The 21,434-nt window shown below is 38.7% G+C and overlaps 1 protein-coding gene across 2 annotated transcripts in view; it reads left to right on the top strand.

The window, feature by feature from the left end:
* Positions 1 to 21,434, top strand: part of PPP4R3A (protein phosphatase 4 regulatory subunit 3A) — a 168,260-nt gene that overhangs the window by 23,293 nt on the left and 123,533 nt on the right. For both annotated transcript variants that reach the window (XM_053697553.1, XM_053697554.1), the window contains exons 4-5: positions 1 to 572; positions 8,800 to 8,877. The exon at positions 1 to 572 is cut by the window's left edge and continues 46 nt beyond it. In XM_053697553.1, coding sequence (XP_053553528.1) covers positions 1 to 572; positions 8,800 to 8,877 — 650 coding nt within the window. The remainder of the gene's footprint in view (positions 573 to 8,799; positions 8,878 to 21,434) is intronic.

Below are 21,434 nucleotides of genomic sequence, written 5' to 3' on the forward strand. Positions count from 1 at the left end.
ATGAATCTGAGGAGGAACGATTTGATGACATGTCCTCTCCTGGCCTGGAGTTGCCACCTTGTGAATTAAGTCGATTAGAAGAGATTGCTGAAGTTGTTGCATCATCTTTACCATCTCCCCTGCGACGAGAGAAGCTTTCTCTAGCTCTGGAAAATGAGAGTTACATCAAAAAGCTCTTGGAAATTTTCCATGTGTGTGAAGACTTGGAAAACACAGAAGGACTACACCACTTATATGAAATTATCAAGGGTATCTTCCTCTTAAACCGAACTGCACTCTTTGAGGTTATGTTTTCTGAAGACTGCATAATAGACATAATTGGATGCCTAGAGTACGACCCATCTTTATCAACCCCACGGAAACACAGGGAATTTCTAACAAAGACAGCAAAGTTTAAGGAGGTGATTCCCATATCGGATCCTGAACTGAAACAAAAAATTCATCAGACATACAGAGTTCAATACATTCAAGATGTGGTCCTTCCCACTCCTTCTGTTTTTGAGGAAAATATGTTATCAACACTTCACTCCTTCATATTTTTTAATAAAGTGGAGATAGTTGGTATGTTACAGGTAGGTCAATTATTTTATTTATAGGACCTAGATCAGTGTTTTGTTTTTTGCTTTTTTTAGGGGTGTTTGTACACCATTCAAGTGTCATCTCTCACATAAGCAACAATAAACTTTTTTTTTTTTTTTTTTTTTTTTTTTTTTATAGCATTTTTTGAATATAAACTTAATCTTGAAAAGGTGTTTTTCTTTTGTTTGTTTATTTTTTATTTGTCATGAGGTTATTAAAGTGATGGTAAATCCAAGTGTATAACAAATACTAGGATTTACCATCACATAAAATAAACATTGGTTTCAGTCATCAATTGCTAAAAATGGTGTTAAACTCGCCCTATATGTGCTGCAAGTATACCGCAAATGGGACAGTGCTCTTCTTCATTGAGTTGACGTTTCCACCTCTAAACCAATCGTCGTGCGTGTTAATGGATATCATAGCACGGCTATTGGTTTAGAGGTGGAAAACTCAACTGTTTAGTGATCTACTTGTCGCACAGCTAGGTTGAGTTTAACACCATTAAAGTGATGACAAACTAATGTTTATTTTTAATGATGGTAAATCCTAGTGTGTTTTTTTTTTTTTTTTTTTTTTTTTAATATACGCTTGGATTTATCATCACTTTTAAGTGAATTTCAAACTGTCAGTGATGTCAATTTACAAAAGGCATACTTACATTTGGGTCCACTATTCTAGATTATTTAAACTGGTTTATTTCATGGTCTAAACCATTCTGAGAAAGTAGTAATTTAATCTGAAAAAATGTGGAAAGTTCACAAGTGTTTGAGAAAATGTTAAGTCTTAGAAGCTGGCTAGATTTGTTATTGATCTTACTTTACTTCTGCATACTTTTCCTGTAATAAAAGCCTCTAAATAGGCACGTTTCCTTTTCAGAGTACAGGTATATCTCGTTCATACAGCAGGTTAGGGACTAGAGCCCCGTTGTAAAGTGAAACAAGGCAGTTTTAGCTTTCTTTTCACTTGCCAGTGTGTTTAAAAACAAGTTTGAACTAACATATATATATATATATATATATATATATATATATATATATATATATATATATATATATATATATATGTGTGTGTGTGCAATAGTGCAACGTTCATTTTAACACTAGCACAAAACGGTGTTTAATTAGTATTCAATAAAAACCGTACAGTATCTGTAAAATAGTGACAATTAATGTAGTAAAATATGCCTGACTATGCTCTTAACACAGACCAAACTGTGCATAAAAAAAAAATATGGTTCCAGTTGCCTATCTCACGACGAGTACAGTACTGTTTCAAAATCCTTAGAGGTTGAACTTTAGCTCTATATTAGCGCTGTATTAGTGAAGCGATGTAAAGCAAGGTATATCTGTACAGATGTGTTATGGAAATATAATTTTTTTATTGAATGCAGCACAAGTTTATAGGCAAACATTTATGAACGCCAATACAGGACATAAAGTTTGTGTTCTTCAAAATGCTTCAGTGCTGTATATCAAACTTTCTTTCATACTTGCTTGAAATCTGAGACTTAAAGGGGCCGTATACTATAAAAAGTTTTTTCCTTAAAGGGACACTGAACCCACATTTTTACTTTCATGATTCAGATAGAGCATGAATTGTAAGCAACTTTCTAATTTACTCCTATTATCAATTTTTCTTCGTTCTCTTGCTATCTTTATTTTAAAAGAAGGAATGTAAATCTTGGCAGCCAGCCCATTTTAGGTTCAACACCATGGATAGTGATTGCTTATTGGAGGCTTACATTTATCCACCAATAAGCAAGCATAACCCAGGTTCTCAACCAAAAATTGGCCGGCTCCTATGCATCACATTCTTGCTTTTTAAATAGAGATAGCAAGAGAACGAATAAAAATTGATAATAGGGTTAATTTAGAAAGTTGCTTAAAATTGTATGCTCTATCTGAATCATGAAAGAAAACATTTGGGTTTAGTGTCCCTTTAATGTGTTTCCAATTACATTTTACACTCTGTTACTGATAAAACAAGTATGAGATTTGTTTTTTTTTAAGGCTTATTTGTGTTTTGAAGCCACAACCTAATAAAATGGGTTGAACTTGTAGGTGTAATCAGATCTCATTACTTTATCACATTGTGTACATATACCTGCTTCTTTATCTTATAGCTGTCCTTAAACCAATCACCAATACTTGGAGAGAAGAATGGAAAATTACCATTTTATTACCTTATCTCTTCTATAACCTACTGGTAGTGTAATTTCTTCTGCTGGCTGTGTTAACAAAGCTTGGCCTCAAGGCCAAAAACATTCAGGATGGGTGGGGATACCACAGGCTAAACTATTTTAAATGCTAATATAAGGTTAACAGAAATACTTGTAAACAATTTAATACACTTCAGCAGGTAAAGTGGATCTTTGGGAACAAATTAAAGGGGGGACATTTTTTTGAGTAAACTGTCCCTTTGTTGATAAATCCTGCTCTTTACCTTTGGAAATAGCAGCTTATATCCTAGTTATAGGTTTTGTTCATCCCGGGTGCTTTATGGTGTCAGAAGCAATGTGTTTGTAATGCTTACTTTTACAAAGCACTGCTACTGTAAGCAAATCAAACTGATGTCAAATATGACATAAGATACAAATCTTAGGTAGCTTTATAGCCTGTTTATCCTGTTTAGGCTTGATAAAACTAGAATTGTACCCCTTTCTCCTAACATTTTGGGATATTCTTCATACATCTATATACAAATACCACTGTCCAGCTCCTAAAAATATGTCTGGCTCCTAAATATTCTTACTGGCTCCTATATTTTAAACAAAATTGTCAACCCCTGGTTTAAATAAACACCGGGAGACCTAGGAAATGGGTCCTGAGCCTTGATTTGGAATCAAAGTGCATTTCTTTTTTTTGTTTGTTTTTGGTTTTAATTTAATTTGCACTACTGTACATGAGTTTGGATAGGTGTAGGATAATACACACATTGTATGTAATATTTTTGTGGTTATATGCTGTACTTAATTTTCATTTGGTAATGTCAGTTGAATAACATTGCTATATAAGGTGTGTTTGATGTTTTGGGAAGGTGAATTGATGCTAAATGTCATGCAGTCACCACAATGCACTTATCTCTCTATATAGCTATCTCTATCATCTATTTCTAATACACACATGTAAATCCAAAGTCATGCAGTCACCCTGGGTGCTCCATAATGTATACAGAAGGTAGTTCAATGACCCAGGAACTCACAGGTCTTGAAATAAATATAAAATCCTTTTACTGTGTGATAGTTTTTATATATTTTTTTTCAAAGCCTGTGTGATTGGACTATATCTAGCTATATTTATATTACAAAACTAATTAACGTGTTTAAAATATTTTGCTAAATTATGATTCCCTTTTTTTCATTTCATGTTGTGTATCTTCCCAAATTTCATAATTTCTTTAAACTAAGTGAAACAATAAGGTATGATTAGTGTGGGCACTGAAATTGGTGTGTAAATACAGGATATACAGACTCAGAATTAGTTCAGTTTTAAGGGGGTTGAATGTTGATGTAAAAGGCATGATTACAATGTATTCTCAAACGTTTTAATGGGCATTGTATCTAGTTTCTGTCATGTGTATGAGCATCAATTAAACGTTGGAAATATATATATTTTTTTGTCCTGAAGTGTTAAGTAAAGTTTGTTTACGTTGAAAATTAAAATGTCAGCTGTTGGTCACTGGATGATAATTCCCACAGGTCTGTTTGTTGAATAGGGGATAGAGTCTGACAAGAAAACCTTCATTTGTTAAGAAAAAAATAAATTTTTCAAAAATAGTCACAGCTCATCTAACAGAGCTTTTAAAAATGTTAAAGATAAAAAAAAAAAATGAAGAGTACTAACGAACATGTTTGCTGCAAACACCACCTGCCTTGGTCCATTTTATTAGTATTTACATCGTTCCGATGTAGACAAATTGAAATCACGCGATCGTGCAAAAGATTGCGAGATTTCAATTAGGGGATCGGGTCTGGGGGGCGTTCCTAAGACACTAGGAACGCCCTCCAAACCGCGATCAAATCCTGCAAGCCTAGTAGGCTTCAGGACAGCCATTTGCGATGACGTTGTATTCCGTCATAACGTCTTTAAAGTCCAGTGCCGTTGTGACGGAATATAACGGCATTAAAAGGTTAAACTAGTTAGGGACAGATAGGCAACACAGTTTGCCTTGAAAAGTCTGCAGCATGCATTTCCAGCTCTGGGAATTAGAAAATCCCCCAGTTTTTAGAGAGAAATTGCATGAAAATGGAAACATAATGAAGGTATATTGCAAAGTTGTTAAAACACAAAACTACACATTTTATTTAACAAAACAAGTGTTCTCCATAGGAAATTTTGCCAGCCTGGTGGAGTTACGAAGTATCCGGGGGGGGGGGGGGCAGTGTAATATATTCTAATATTATATCATTTTCTGCTATCCAAAGCACAAATTGAATAATTTAACATAAATCTATTTAATGATAATTTGTGCAATACAAATGTAACATTTTTAATATAAGCTCATTTTTATTTAAAAAATCAGCCGTCTGGTGCACCCGCTAAAAAGATCCTGGGGAGAACACTTCTTTAAAACAACTTGTGGGTCGGTTCATCCTTCTCAACATTTAGTCTGTTGTATCAACATCACATTATTAAGAGATAATGTTCTTACTTGCCAGTTCTGATGCATTCCATGAGCATGCATAACAGCTCAAATTTAATTCTTCCACTAGCGTTAAAGGGATATGAAACAGCGCCCCTTTTAGTTTATTTTTTTATTTTTTTTTAGTTAAAAAAATAATAATAATCTAAATAAACCTAAAAAGAATGATTGTGTCAAAACAGCAAACTTGATTTCTTGAAAAATGGGCCATTGCCTTTAGTAAGATAAGGGAGCTACCAGAATAAAACATAAGTTCTACTGCTACATGGTTTTTGCAGCAGAAGTCCTCTTTCTGAGCATGGGCAATAAACTGACTGGAAATAGTGCAGGTGCCTAGCAACCACTTCAAAAGAAAAGATATTCTGTACAGACCACAGCCCTCTTGTGGGTCTTTGACAGGAAGTAATGGACCCTTCACAAATGAAGTTAAAGAAATAAAAGGTAAAATCCTTTTTACATTTATGAATAATACATACTGCATTGATTTATATTAAGTATAACCCACTGCTTAGTGCTTTTTTTTATTACAACAATGGAACAGACTGTTTTTATATTTTTTTAACAAGCAGTTCCCATAGTGCTTTGACTGGAATACAAGCCACCCATAGCCTTATCAGTGTTCTCCTCAGGACCTTTTTAGCAAGTGCACCACCTGGTTGATTTTACTGGCCATCCGGCTAAAGTTTTAGCCAATTGTAAAGGGACAGTGTACTCCATAATTGTTATTGTTATCCCTTTATTACCCTTTCCCCACTTTTGCATAACCAACATTTATATTAATATGCGTTTTACCTCTGTGATTACCTTGTATCTAGGCCTCTGCAGACTACCCCCTTATTTCAGTTATTTTGACAGACTTGCATTTTAGCCAATCAGTGCTGACTCATAACTCCACGGGAGTGAGCACGCTGTTGTCTATGGCGCACATGAAAAAGCGCTGTTTAGCTGTGAAAAGTTGTCAAAATGCACAAGATGTTGTCAAGGGCTTAGAAATTGGCATACGAGTCTACCTAGGTTTTGCTTTCAACAAAGAATACCAAGAGAACCAAGCAAATTTGACGATAAAAGTAAATTGGAGAAGTTGCTTAAAATTGCATGCCCTATCTGAATAATGAAAGTTACATTTTGGAGTAGACTGTCCCATTAAGCTAAAATTAGCAAGTATTAAAAATGTTTATTACACAAATGATCATTAAATACATTTGTTAAATTTATGCAATTAATTTGTGCTTTGGATAGTTGAAAATGATATAAAATTAGAAAATATTACACTGCCCCACATGGCTTGCAAAATTTTCTGTGGAGAACACTGCTTATACAAATAACTTTTTAAAGTTGCATTATCAATATAAAGATGTATATTGCTATTTTGCTTTATTTTCACTAAATGAAATAACACTTTTTCTTTTTTTTTCCCCACTCAATATAGTGTTGTTTTTTTTAACTATCAATATAGATTACATAAATGTCTATTTTAGCACTCACACCATATTGCCTTTTTTTTTTTACATTATTGTAAAAGTTGCTCAGAACAAGAATTTTATAAATGTAAAGCTTACCAATCCAATAGCGCAATTCAGTACTGTACAATAAACATGAGCATATATAGAAGTGTTGTGTAGTAGAATACTGCTCATTGCCAAGGGGATGATATAGTCTACAGCAAGCACTGAGATGTGCACATTACATACCATTGACCATTGCATCATAGGGGAGGGTATTTGCACCTTACTGCACATGCTGACGCCCATCCCCAATCTACCAGAGTAACAACTCCAGATTGTCTGTGGCAAAGATGGAAACCAGTGGTGAGTTTTGCTGTTTTAATTACAGAAGCAGCAATAAAATGCTAATTAGAGCTGATACTTGTGACACTTGGCTGTTATGGTTATTTATAAGCTACCACATCAATATGGTATTCCAGGTGTGTTACGTCATTTTAATTGCAGGCTTGACTCTTATGTCTGGCTTGATATCGTTTGGGTATTACTACATCTATTATATAAACACCATTGCTTGGCTCATTTAATTGTATACAAATATGTTTAAAATAATCCAAAAGTGTAATAAGCATAACTTTAAGCAAGGTTTACTTAATGGGCACAGTAAAGCAAAACCTACTGCACGGTCAACATCTTGTTAAATATGTTTGCAGCCTCTTATCATTGAATGTGCCCCCAACTTGGTCACCTGTGTCTGTATTCTGTACAAACATGCAGTTTTTTTTTCTTTGTTATAGAATTGGACATATAATTAAATGCAGCATTGTTTTAACTTCTTGATAATCAAGAACAAGCACTCATAACTAGCATAATTGCTACAATGAGCATCACAAGTTTTTTTTTGTTTGTTTGTTTTTTTATCATGTGCCTCGCGGCCTTTGTGCCTATGACGAGGTGTTCTTGTCATGCAGGGGGATCACTGAATAGAAGATGTTTTCGGCAATCCCCCTCACTACAGACTGGTATCATTGGTGACATAGTGGGCAGCACTCCCAAGCTTTTAATGAGATTGCAGTGACATTGCCACAAATGTGGTAATGTCACAAAGGGGTGGAGCCACAGCAGCTGCTAGGGCAGTTATTTTACTCTCTTGCTCTCAACTTCCTTCACACCTAGATGACTATCAAGACCCCTCATGTGAAAAATAATTTAATTATGGTCTTGAATTGTACCAAGCCCCCCCTCATGGGAGCTACTTTCTCAAGGGTGAATACTAAACTAGTCACAGGAGTGTGCATGTGTATTGAGCACTATATGACAGCAGTGCTTGTAACAATGTTTCTGCAATAAGACAATTATGTTATTGTAGAACTATTGTCCAGTGTTGAACACAGCCCTGAGTAAATCGGGGGCAGCATGTGTGTAGCCGCTAATTAACATTAGGGTATTGCAATTCTGGAACTAATGTAAAGAAATTTCCCATTCCATTACTGTGTGTTTAGCCCCAGCAAAGGAGTTGAATGCAAGCAGAGCATTTTAAAATTGCACTATTAACATACTAGAAAATGTTCTTATCTTATTTTCTTACTGTTAGATCAGCCATGATGTAGGATTTGTGGTCTGTTGTAGCACAACATACTGACTGTTGTTGTTTTGTCTTTTTGTTTATTCTGACTTGCTTACTACAGTTAATAATCCTTGTGGGTCAGCCAGTCTTTAACTTCTGGAACAACAATTTGCAACAATAAAACATTTTATACTTTAAAAATGACTACCAATGTGTGGCCTGATTGCTTGTCTTCTGGATTCATGTAACTGTACTTTCTACTACATTATAGAAAATATGTTCTTAAATGCTCACAGAAATTACCTAGCATGTCAAATGAATTGAGATTTGTTTTTATTAGGAACACTTTCTATATATAGGTTTAACAGTAAAATGAAACTTATTTGCTCCCCACTCCCAGGGTGTCGCCTAATATGAAGCCACCAGTGTGTTTTTTCTGTGCTACTGAGATTGAGATTCTCCTTTTATAGTGTACATAATGAGTAGCACGTGCACCTAGTTATGAGGCCACTAGAGTTGTATGTATTTATTTAATATGACTGTGTTTTTACTATCTTTCTGTTTTAGGAAGATGAGAAATTTCTTACAGAATTATTTGCACATCTCACAGATGAAGCAACAGATGACGATAAGAGACAAGAGCTGGTAAGAGCCCTATGTTTTTCTATATTCTTTATGTAAGTGACCTGGATTACTTTTTTCCTTTTGTATCGCAGGCCCTTTGTGAACAGAAGAGAATACATTTCTATTAATAAATCTTTTTTTATAGTGACTTGAGATTAATCGTATTACATTAAAGTGATGGTAAACTTTAGCTAATCAAATGCCATATATGTAATCTTTGCCATTAAAAAAAGTGTGTGTGTATATGTGTGTATATATATATATATATATATATATATATATATATATATATATATATATATATATATATATATATATATATATATATATATATAACAAAAATTTTTAAAATAATCAGTGAAAAGGGTTAGATTCATGCCTATAGTAATGCTTCTATTACATTGTTATGCCGGTGTTCTAAAATAAGTTGTCTACCATAGGAATGCACAACCTACGTCACTTCCGGTGACGTGAAATCAGCTGCTGGAGGTTTGTGGTGCTCACTGCATATGCGCTAGAGGCCCAACCTCCTACAACAGCTGTTTAAGACACAATAGGTGACTGAGCTGCATCTTCACAGATACAGAGATAACAGATATTGCATTAGCTCGTTGGTTGACAACTTATTTTAAAACACAGCGTGGGAAACATGGTACGTGTTTCAGCTATGAAGTGTCACTATGAGATGCTCGGTGTTCTCAGGAAATGAATGGAATGATGATCTCAAGAAGGCCTACAGGAAGCTGGTCCTGAGGTGGCACTCTACCCGAGGAAGCTGGGTAGAGACAGTATTTTATACTGCCTCTCTCTAAAAGTGGACAAGATGTGAGGTTGCAATCTATTCTGTTCTTATGACCGAGGTAGATGTAAGTCTTGGGTAAACATGAGGCTGTTTATTGCTTCCACGTCAGTGATATTTGTGAGGTTGCGGTTTGCTAATTTATTGTTACTTAATTCAGGGTGAGTGGACAGCCAAGGGGTTCACGCAATAATAGTGTCTACCCAGCTTCCTCTTACCCAGGTGCCACCTCAGGGCCAGCTTCCTGTAGGCCTTTTTGAGATCATCATCAATGCATTCCCTGAGAACACTGAGCATCTCATAGTGACACTTCATAGCTGAAACCCAATGTCATCTGTCTGTCATCAGCTATTTTAAGGAGGTTGGGCCTCTAGCGCATGCACAGTGAGCGCCACAAACCTCAAGCAGCTGATTAACGTCACCGGACGTGACGTAGTAGTCACATTCCTACGCGGTAGACAACTTATTTTAGAACACTGGCCCTCTTGGATGAACTCTTATCTTTTTCTCTTATAAGGTGTATCCAGTCCACGGATCATCCATTACTTGGGGGATATTCTCCTTCCCAACAGGAAGCTGCAAGAGGATCACCCACAGCAGAGCTGTCTATATAGCTCCTCCTCTAACTGCCACTCCCAGTCATTCTCTTGCAGCTCTCGACAAGAAAGGAAGTAGCTAGAGAGATGTGGTGAATTTATTTAGTTTATCTTCAATCAAAAGTTTATTTTCAAATGGTACCGGAGTTGTACTATTTTAGCCTCAGGCAGAAAGTTGAAGAAGAGTCTGCCTGTGGTCTTTGATGATCTTAGCAGGTTGTAACTAAGATCCATTGCTGTTCTCACACATAACTGAAGAGAGAGGTAACTTCAGCTGGGGGAATGGCGTGCAGGGTCTCCTGCTATGAGGTATGTGCAGTTTAAATTTTTCTAGAGAAATGAATATGCTAGAAAATGCTGTTAATACCGGATTTATTTAAGGTAAGCCTGATTACAGTGTTTTAATAACGACTAGTATCATGCTTGCTGTAAAGGGTAATATTCTTATTACTTTCTCACATTACTGAAAAATAAAACGTTTGCTGGAAGTGTTTTTTTTTTTTTTTTTTTTTTTTTTTTTTTATAAAAAAGATTTTTTATTAAAAATTATAATTTTACAATTGCCATGGATTTAATCCGGCGTGGTATATCATAAACAATAATACAATGAAGAAGAGAGGTACAAAGGGCAGGATCAGTTCTATCTGTTGTATACAGATCCAAGGGACTAAGTATTGGCAAAGTCCCACATAAAGTCCTGGCAAAGTTCGTAGTAGCTTGTGGTAATTTTTCTTTTTTAGAATAACACTTGTGGATGAAACTTCCACTTAACATTTAAACTAAGCAATGTGACAGAGGTCCTAGTTTTGCTATGGACTACGGGGGTTATTTGGCTGCACAGGGTGTCTGAGTACCAGAGAGTTATTAGTTAGCTATGGTGGAATTCTAGCAAGTGTGTGGGTGTATGTTTCCCAATAGAAAGACATGGCGCAGTAGAAATCCATCCTTTTTGTTTTCTGATAGTGAAACCTTTCCAGGGAAAGAAGGAGAGTGACATTTTGCACCCACTCTTTCCGGGTAGGAATATGCTGCTGTTTCCACAGTCTAGGGACCAGTTGCTTAGCCCCACTTAACATAATGTATAATAAGACCTGTCTGTATTTGCATTTGATCTTAGGGGGTTTGTTGAATAATAGCGTTATAGGGTTAAAGGGGATAGTGATAGTGAGGACCTTTTGAATTTCCCTGTGGATGTCCAGCCAGAAAGGCTGAAGTGTGGGGCAATTCCACCAGATGTGGAGGAGTGTTCCTACTTGTTTGCAATCTCTCCAACATAGTGGATCTGTATGGGGGTAAATCTTAGCGAGCCTGCTAGGGTAAAGGTACCACCTTTCTAAAAGTTTTATGTTCGTCTCAGTGATGCTCATTGAGGAAGGGGCCTTCCCCATTTGCTGAAATATTATGTCCCATGTCTCAGATGGGATCTCATACCCCAACTCGGCTTCCCATGCTTTTGTATATGACGGAAGGTTTTTGGAGTGCAGGGCAATTAGGATTTTATATATCTTTGAGAGAGTGCCCTGCGCTAATAATGGGGAATGGCATAGTGTTTCGAATGGGTTTAGATTTCTAACCAAATTATGTTTATCTTTGTGGTGGGAGAAAAAGTGGGCTAGTTGTAAATATTCGAACCATCTTTCAAAAAAGCTTATGTTTTTGTCCGCAAGGGCGGTTTTCTGTATGATGGTGCCTTTTTCTAGGACAAGGTGGCAGGGTAAACCCGCAGCTAGTGTATACAATTCCAGAGACCGTTTTTGGAGTAGTGGAGGGAAGTCTTTGTTATGTAGTAGGGGAGTAAGTGGCGAGGGTAAGGTCGATATGCCTTTCTGTGAACCTATAAGATTGTCCCATGTGGAGAGTGTATCGGTTACTAACGAGGGTGTGAGAGGTGATAATGTCCTATGTTGTCTATATGTCCAGCACACCGACCCCAGGCTTCTTGAAGTAGATAGGTCGTGTTCAAGCTTAACCCATTCTTTGTCAGTACTGTTTTTGCACCAGTCGACTATTCTAGTTAGTTGCGCTGCCTGTGAGTAAAATAAAAGGTTGGGTACCCCTAGTCCCTCCTCATCCCTTTTCCTGTAGAGGGTGGTTTTAGAGATTCTAGGACGTTTATGGGCCCATATAAAGCCATTAACGAAAGATTGTACACTGCGAATGTAGTGTAGGGGAGGTTGGATGGGTAGGGTTTGGAACATATATAAAAAGCGAGGCAGGATGCTCATTTTAAATGCTTGAACTTTGCCAAGCCAGGAAAGGAATTTGTTACGCCAAGCTCCCATGTCTGTTCTAATGGAATCTAAAAGGTGTTGGTGGTTTTGGCGATATAGAGCTTCTTTTGAGGTCGTTAGCTTTATCCCTAGATACTTTATGGAAGAAGGTTGGGACCGGAATTGGTATAGATTAGTGATCTGCTGGGCTGTCTGGTCTGAGATATCGATACCTAGGAACTCTGATTTCTGCTTATTTATTTTGAAATTAGAGAGGGTGCTATAAGCACTCATTACCGGCAGAAGTGCTTCTAGGGACTGTGAGGGGGAGGTCAGTGAAAATAAAATATCGTCCGCGTAGAGAGTTAGTTTGTAGTGAGTGTCTGCTATGTGAATACCGTGGATTTTTTCGTCATTCCTAATCTTGGAGGCAAGCACCTCCATGGCCAAAATAAACAAGATGGGGGAAAGGGGGCAGCCCTGCCTCGTTCCATTTGATATAAGGAATGCATTTGACAAAGAATCATTTAACTTAATACGGGCTTTCGGCGTGTGATATAAGGCAAATATTTTCTCAATGAGTCTATTTCCCAGGCCAAATCGAGTGAGCGTTGACCGAAGGAACAACCAATCCAACCTATCGATAGCCTTTTCGGCATCGATGGCAAGAAAGATAGATGGGATGTTTTTTGACTGAGTATATTCGATTAAGTTTAGGATTTTGATGGTGTTGTCTCGCGCTTCTCTTCGGGGGACAAAACCCACTTGATTTGTGTGGATCAGTTGGGGGAGGATCTTATTGAGTCTGGTGGCTATGAGTTTAGCATAAAGCTTAACGTCTACGTTTAGAAGCGAGATGGGACGAAAGTTAGAGGGGTTATCTGTGGGCTTTCCAGGTTTAGGGATCACAGAAATATGCGCCTCCAGCATGGGGGGGAGAAAAGGGTGTTCCTGGTCAACTAAGTTAAATAAGGGGCATAATTGTGGAAGCAGGCTAGGTGCAAACTTTTTGTAATAAGCGACCGAGAGTCCGTCAGGGCCAGGACTTTTGCCCGATGGTAAATCTTTCAGGGTGGTTGTGAGCTCAGTCAATGAGAAGGGTTCGTCTAATTCTGTCGCTTGTGCATCAGAGAGTTGCGGTAACGGGGTGTTTAGAAGATAGTTGTTTATGGCATTACTGGGGTCGGGGGGGGCGGTCAGGGTTAGTGAGGTTGTAGAGATTGGAATAATACGCCTCAAATTGGGAAAGTATTTCAGGGGTGGTATTAACAGTTTGGTTCGTTGGGGATTTAATTTCATGAATAAAGGTTTTAAGTTTTTTGAGCTTTAAGGAGCGCGCTAGGAGTTTTCCCGCCCTGTTACTTTCGAAATAAAATTTTTGTTTAGTCAATAAGGCCAATGCATTAGCTTCACTAAGTTGTAAGTCATGAACTGTTTTCCTGGCTTTCATTAAGTCGGCTAAAAGATGGGGGGAGGAAGGGTTTCGTTTATGGTCATATTCAAGTTTGGCTAGGAGGTCAGTGGATGTTTTATACACCTGCCGTGCATTCTTTCTAGCTTGTGCTTGTTGTTTTATGAATTCCCCCCTGATAAAGCATTTGTGAGCCTCCCAGACAACAAAAGGGTCTGTTTCCGGTAGGGAATTAAATCTAAAATACTCCTGTAGAAGCTTTTCTAAATTGGAAACCAGGGTTGGGGAATCTAATAGTTTCTCATCTAGTTTCCACTGGAAGTTGCCACTGGGAGCCGATGGCCATTTAAGTGTTGTTAATACTGCCGAGTGGTCTGACCATACGGTATGTGAGAGCTTGGAAGATAATACATTGGAAAGGCCTCTTTGGTTAGTAATAAGGTAGTCAATTCTACTATATGAACTATGAGGGGCAGAGAAGAAGGTATAGTCCCTCTTCTCAGGGTGGATGAATCTCCAGGTGTCAAACAGTGTTTGGTCTAGCATAAGTTTCCATAGTTGTTTGATTGTGTGTTTAGATGTTGTGGGCCGGGGGTTCGAAGAATCTAAGTGTGGTTGAATGGGGAGGTTGAAGTCTCCCCCTAGATATAGTGCACCTATTGTGTGGTCTAAAATCTGAGCAAAACTTTTCTTAAAAAAAGGGAGTTGTCTGGTGTTGGGAGCATAAAGATTAACCAGTGTCACCGGGGAGCCAAACAAGGTGCCAGTTACACATAAGAACCTACCCTCTGTATCAGTGAAAGTATGAATATGTGTAAAAGGAATCTGCCTGCTAATAAGAATGCTTACGCCGTGCCTTTTGTGGTCAAATGAGCTGTGAAAACTTTGGGTGTAGAAACCTCCAAAATAGCTAGGTTCCTTGTGTTTTAAAAAATGAGTCTCTTGGAGGAAGAGAATGTCACCCCCTTTCCTACGTAAATCTCTCATGGCTAGTGAGCGTTTTTGTGCGGAATTCAAGCCCTTGGTATTTTGGCTCAGTAAGGTGAGAGTTTTAGTGGGGCCTTCCATGGTATTGGTGTGTCTGGTGTCTATAGTTTGATGACTGCGATAGGTGATAGGCATTCATGCGTGGGTGTAGGGTATTGCAAGTATACTGTGTTGAGTAGGCCCTAGGACCCGGATCTCTGTCACAAAGCAAAAAAAACATGAATAAAAACATAAAGTAAAACATACATTTTCTCATGTAAACTCTAGGTACTAATACTGACATTGAACTTTTGGTGTTAGAAGGGAGGGATTATGACCCTTTCCAAAGTAAATATAATACGTTTAAGACTAACTAATGCTCAATTACAGTAATAAAATAATTCCAACAATACAATACAATAATTCCTAAATTCCTAAACTTCCAAAATTTCTGGACCAGGAGTCATTTAACAGTTAAAGATTAATGACCATTGAGGCTATACATTACCCCACGACCAGAATGTAGCAGCGGGCAGGGCCTCAAACAGATTGTTCAAATCGTAGAGGTAACTAAAATAAAAATGACCAGCTAAGTTGTGGCTCTAGGAAGCGAGCCGGAGGACTTGGCCAGCGGTTTAGATTGGGATGTAGAAGGTATACGCTGCCACTCTCTCTGGGCAGATCCTGTAGGTTTCTTTCTAGGGGGTTCGTGAGAGTTCTCTGGGGAAAGATCTTCTGGGGGGTCCAATTCTAGTGCCTGGCAAAAGGTGTTGACATCTTCCATGGTTCTACAGATTAGCTTTCTGTTTCCATGAAGAACATAGAGATGGAAGGGGAATCCCCACCTGTATAGAATTTTCTTCTGTCGGAGCAGAGACGTTACAGGAGCAAGGTCTCTCCTCCTTTGTAATGTGCGTTGGGAGAGATCCTGGAAAAATTGGAGAACAACCCCCCTGAATTTCACAGGCTGGTGCCTACGAGAGAGGTTTAGGAGCTCTTCCTTTTCATTGAACTCTCTAAACTTCATAATAATGTCCCTGGGGGGAGCAGTGTCTGGAGGCTTCGGTCTGAGGGCTCTGTGGGCCCGAACCCAAGGAATATCGGTGGAAGGGGTGGTGTTTCTGAGGTGTGCGAATAAAGCCGGGAGATAAATAGGGAAGTCTTTGGGTAATACCGACTCAGGTACACCTCTAATTCTAAGGTTTTTCCGGCGGCTCCTATTCTCCAGATCCTCAATTTTGTCAAAGAGATCTGCTATAAGAGCTGTATGATGGTTAGTTGAATCTTGAGTTGCATTGATTTCCACTTGAAGGTGGTCCGTGAATTCTTCCAAGGCCTCTACCCTGTTGCCCACTGAGTGAAGGTCCTGCTTTATTTCTGCTATCTCTTCCCTGATGCACAAGCGAATTATGTCGGCTATATCCTGCTTGGATGCCAACGTAGAGAGGATAGTGTTAGGGATAGGTGTGCTCTCCTCAGTGTCATCCTCTTGTAATTGTGAGGTCTGAACTCTCTTTTTTGGTGACTTAGCAGATTCAACACTGTCGCTAACTTTTGTAGCAGGGGGCGAGAAAAACTGAGCGACCATACTGTCCCTGTGGTTGTGCATCTTAGAGGGTTTATTCAGTTTCGTAGAGCGTTTTGCGTTCATTGTATTTATACAGTGGGAAGATGTAAAGGTATGTTGCTGACCCCTTCTCAAAGCAAATGTGGCTATGAGGGAAGAGAAGAAACCTAAACCAGGTGCGCTGATTTATGGTGTAATGTCCAATAATATAGAATATAGTAAAGGCCAGGTGCAGGTGTCAGTGCTGCCAGCAATGTGAGCTCAATAACCCCTAGGATCAGTGTAGTGTTAGTAGATACTCTGCCGCGTGGTTGCTCTGCCATGTGGTTAACTACGCTGGTGAAAATCTGTGGGCCCCACGCCACTGGCTTTAGGCTAGGTGGTTAGTCTTCACAGGGTGTATGCCTGTCCGTTAAAATTGGGCCTGTTACACTCCCCCTGTCTTTAGTTTGAGCCCGGGTGGTGCTATTTCCCTCTCCTTACCCGTAAAAGAAGTGACCTCCGGGTCGGTGTCCTCCGGCTTCTTATAGTGCGGTTGCAGCCTCAGTGCTGCATGCGTGGGTTACTCCTGGCAATGGCGGTGGGACACGGGAGTAGGTAAGGGACTCTGTTACTACGCCGAGTGGCGTTCCAGGTCAGCGGTCAGGGTGGGGAGGGATTCCCCTAGGCGGACAAGGCACGAAGTTAAGTCCCGGTTACAAGTCTAGCTCCGGGCCGTGTAAAAGTTAGTGCGTCGCCGGGTATAGATGTGATGGGGCCCAACGGCGAGAGTAAATCCACCGGATCTGCTTAAAAAGGCTTTCTTACGACTCCTGGTCTATAAGGCTTTCATGAGAACATGTTGTTTTGCGGAAATTAGGGCTTTGTGTGTAATTTTGAGCCTATCTATGGAACCGGGTCACGGAGCTCAGAAATTACACAGCTTCCATCGCTGCTGCTGGCTCCGCCCTCCTGCTGGAAGTGTTTTAAATGGGTTTTTTTATACATATTGGTGATAAAACTTTATTGGGGCCCAGTTTTTTCCACATGGCTGGCTAGGTTTTGCCTAGGGATAGTTTTGTTAGGCCCTCTCACTGTGAATACAGGTTGGGAGGGGCCTATTTTCGCGCCTAAATGCGCATTAGATTTTGCAGCTTGAGACATCCAGTTTCCCTGAAGGAGTCCCCTGAACACTTAGGACCTCTCTAAAGGGTTTTTGTGCCTTCCAAAGTCGTTGTATAGGCAGGTAGGGCTGTTGTTGTGACTGTTGAAAAACGTTTATCGTTTTTTTGATCCGGTTTTGAAACTAAGGGGTTAATCATCCATTTGCAAGTGGGTGCAATGCTCTGTTAGCCTATTATACACACTGTAAAAATTTTGTAAGATTTACTGCTTTTTATCACTTGTTTTTCAATTTCTGACATTTTTTTGTTTCTCTTAAAGGCACAGTACCGTTTTTATTTTTTGCTTGTTTACATTTATCAGTGTTTTCCAAGCTTGCTGGTCTCATTGCTAGTCTGTTTAAACATGTCTGACATAGAGGAAACGCCTTGTTCATTATGTTTAGAAGCCATTGTGGAACCCCCTCTTAGAATGTGTACCAAATGTACTGATTTTACTTTAAGTTATAAAGATAATTTCTTTCATGTAATTAGCAAGAGTCCATGAGCTAGTGACATATGGGATATACATTCCTACCAGGAGGGGCAAAGTTTCCCAAACCTCAAAATGCCTACAAATACACCCCTCACCACACCCACAAATCAGTTTTACAAACTTTGCCTCCTATGGAGGTGGTGAAGTAAGTTTGTGCTAGATTCTACGTTGATATGCGCTCCGCAGCAGGTTGGAGCCCGGTTTTCCTCTCAGCGTGCAGTGAATGTCAGAGGGATGTGAGGAGAGTATTGCCTATTTGAATTCAATGATCTCCTTCTACGGGGTCTATTTCATAGGTTCTCTGTTATCGGTCGTAGAGATTCATCTCTTACCTCCCTTTTCAGATCGACGATATACTCTTATATATACCATTACCTCTACTGATTCTCGTTTCAGTACTGGTTTGGCTTTCTACTACATGTAGATGAGTGTCCTGGGGTAAGTAAGTCTTATTTTCTGTGACACTCTAAGCTATGGTTGGGCACTTTTATATAAAGTTCTAAATATGTGTTCAAACATTTATTTGCCTTGACTCAGGATGTTCAACGTTCCTTATTTCAATCAGTCAGTTTCATATTTGGGATAATGCATATGAATAAATCAATTTTTTTCTTACCTTAAAATTTGACTTTTTTTCCCTGTGGGCTGTTAGGCTCGCGGGGGCTGAAAATGCTTCATTTTATTGCGTCATTCTTGGCGCGGACTTTTTTGGCGCAAATTTTTTTTTCTGTTTCCGGCGTCATACGTGTCGCCGGAAGTTGCGTCATTTTTGACGTTTTTTTTGCGCCAAAGGTGTCGGCGTTCCGGATGTGGCGTCATTTTTGGCGCCAAAAGCATTTAGGCGCCAAAATAATGTGGGCGTCTTTTTTTTGGCGCTAAAAAATATGGGCGTCACTATTGTCTCCACATTATTTAAGTCTCATTATTTATTGCTTCTGTTTGCTAGAAGCTTGTTCACTGGCATTTTTTCCCATTCCTGAAACTGTCATTTAAGGAATTTGATCAATTTTGCTTTATATGTTGTTTTTTCTATTACATATTGCAAGATGTCCCAGATTGACCCTGAGTCAGAAGATACTTCTGGAAAATCGCTGCCTGGTGCTGAATCTACCAAAGTTAAGTGTATCTGCTGTAAACTTGTGGTATCTGTTCCTCCAGCTGTTGTTTGTAATGAATGTCATGACAAACTTGTTAATGCAGATAATATTTCCTTTAGTAATGTTACATTATCTGTTGCTGTTCCATCAACATCTAATACTCAGTGTTCCTGTTAACATAAGAGATTTTGTTTCTAAATCCATTTGTCTGTTATTCCTCCTTCTAGTAAACGTAAAAGGTCTTTTAAAATTTCTCATTTTTCAGATGAATTTTTAAATGAACATCATCATTCTGATAATGATTCCTCTGGTTCAGAGGATTCTGTTTCAGAGGTTGATGCTGATAAATCTTCATATTTATTCAAAATGGAATTTATTCGTTCTTTACTTAAAGACGTCTTAATTGCATTAGAAATATAGGATTCTGGTCCTCTTGATACTAAATCTAAACGTTTAAATAAGGTTTTTAAATCTCCTGTAGTTATTCCAGAAGTTTTTCCTGTCCCTGATGCTATTTCTGAAGTAATCTCCAGGGAATGGAATAATTTGGGTAATTCATTTACTCCTTCTAAACGTTTTAAGCAATTATATCCTGTGCCATCTGACAGATTAGAGTTTTGGGACAAAATCCCTAAGGTTGATGGGGCTGTCTCTACTCTTGCTAAACGTACTACTATTCCTACGGCAGATAGTACTTCCTTTTAAGGATCCTTTAGATAGGAAGATTGAATCCTTTCTAAGAAAAGCTTACTTATGTTCAGGTAATCTTCTTAGACCTGCTATATCTTTAGCGGATGTTGCTGCAGCTTCAACCTTTTGGTTAGAAGCTTTAGCGCAACAAGTAACAGATCATAATTCTCATAGCATTGTTAATCTTCTTCAACATGCTAATAACTTTATTTGTGATGCCATCTTTGATATCATTAGAGTTGATGTCAGGTATATGTCTCTAGCTATTTTAGCTAGAAGAGCTTTATGGCTTAAACTTGGAATGCTGATATGTCTTCTAAGTCAACTTTGCTTTCCCTTTCTTTCCAGGGTAATAAATTATTTGGTTCTCAGTTGGATTCTATTATCTCAACTGTTACTGGAGGGAAAGGAACTTTTTTACCACAGGATAAAAAATCTAAAGGTAAATTTAGGTCTAATAATCGTTTTCGTTCCTTTCGTCACAAAAGCCTGATCCTTCACCCACAGGAGCGGTATCTGTTTGGAAACCATCTCCAGTCTGGAATAAATCCAAGCCTTTTAGAAAACCAAAGCCAGCTCCTAAGTCCATATGAAGGTGCGGCCCTCATTCCAGCCCAGCTGGTAGGGGGCAGATTACGATTTTTCAAAGAAATTTGGATCAATTCAATTCACAATCTTTGGATTCAGAACATTGTTTCAGAAGGGTACAGAATTGGCTTCAAGATAAGGCCTCCTGCAAAGAGATTTTTTCTTTCCCGTGTCTCAGTAAATCCAGCGAAGGCTCAAGCATTTCTGAAATGTGTTTCAGATCTAGAGTTGGCTGGAGTAATTATGCCAGTTCCAGTTCTGGAACAGGGGCTGGGGTTTTATTCAAATCTCTTCATTGTACCAAAGAAGGAGAATTCCTTCAGACCAGTTCTGGATCTAAAAATATTGAATCGTTATGTAAGGATACCAACATTCAAAATGGTAACTATAAGGACTATCCTGCCTTTTGTTCAGCAAGGGCGTTATATGTCCACAATAGATTTACAGGATGCATATCTGCATATTCCGATTCATCCAGATCACTATCAGTTTCTGAGATTCTCTTTCCTAGACAAGCATTACCAGTTTGTGGCTCTGCCGTTTTGGCCTAGCAACAGCTCCAAGAAATTTTACAAAGATTCTCGGTGCCCTTCTGTCTGTAATCAGAGAACAGGGTATTGTGGTATTTCCTTATTTGGACGATATCTTGGTACTTGCTCAGTCTTCTCATTTAGCAGAATCTCATACGAATCGACTTGTGGTGTTTCTTCAAGATCATGGTTGGAGGATCAATTTACCGAAAAGTTCATTGATTCCTCAGACAAGGGTAACCTTTTTAGGTTTCCAGATAGATTCAGTGTCCATGACTCTGTCTCTGACAGACAAGAGAAGTCTAAAATTGATCTCAGCTTGTCGAAACCTTCAGTCTCAATCATTCCCTTCGGTAGCCTTATGCATGGAAATTCTAGGTCTTATGACTGCTGCATCGGACGCAATCCCCTTTGCTCGTTTTCACATGCGACCTCTTCAGCTCTGTATGCTGAACCAGTGGTGCAGGGATTACACAAAGATATCTCAAT

This window comes from Bombina bombina, chromosome 1 (assembly GCF_027579735.1).
Source record: "Bombina bombina isolate aBomBom1 chromosome 1, aBomBom1.pri, whole genome shotgun sequence".
Lineage (NCBI taxonomy): Eukaryota > Metazoa > Chordata > Amphibia > Anura > Bombinatoridae > Bombina > Bombina bombina.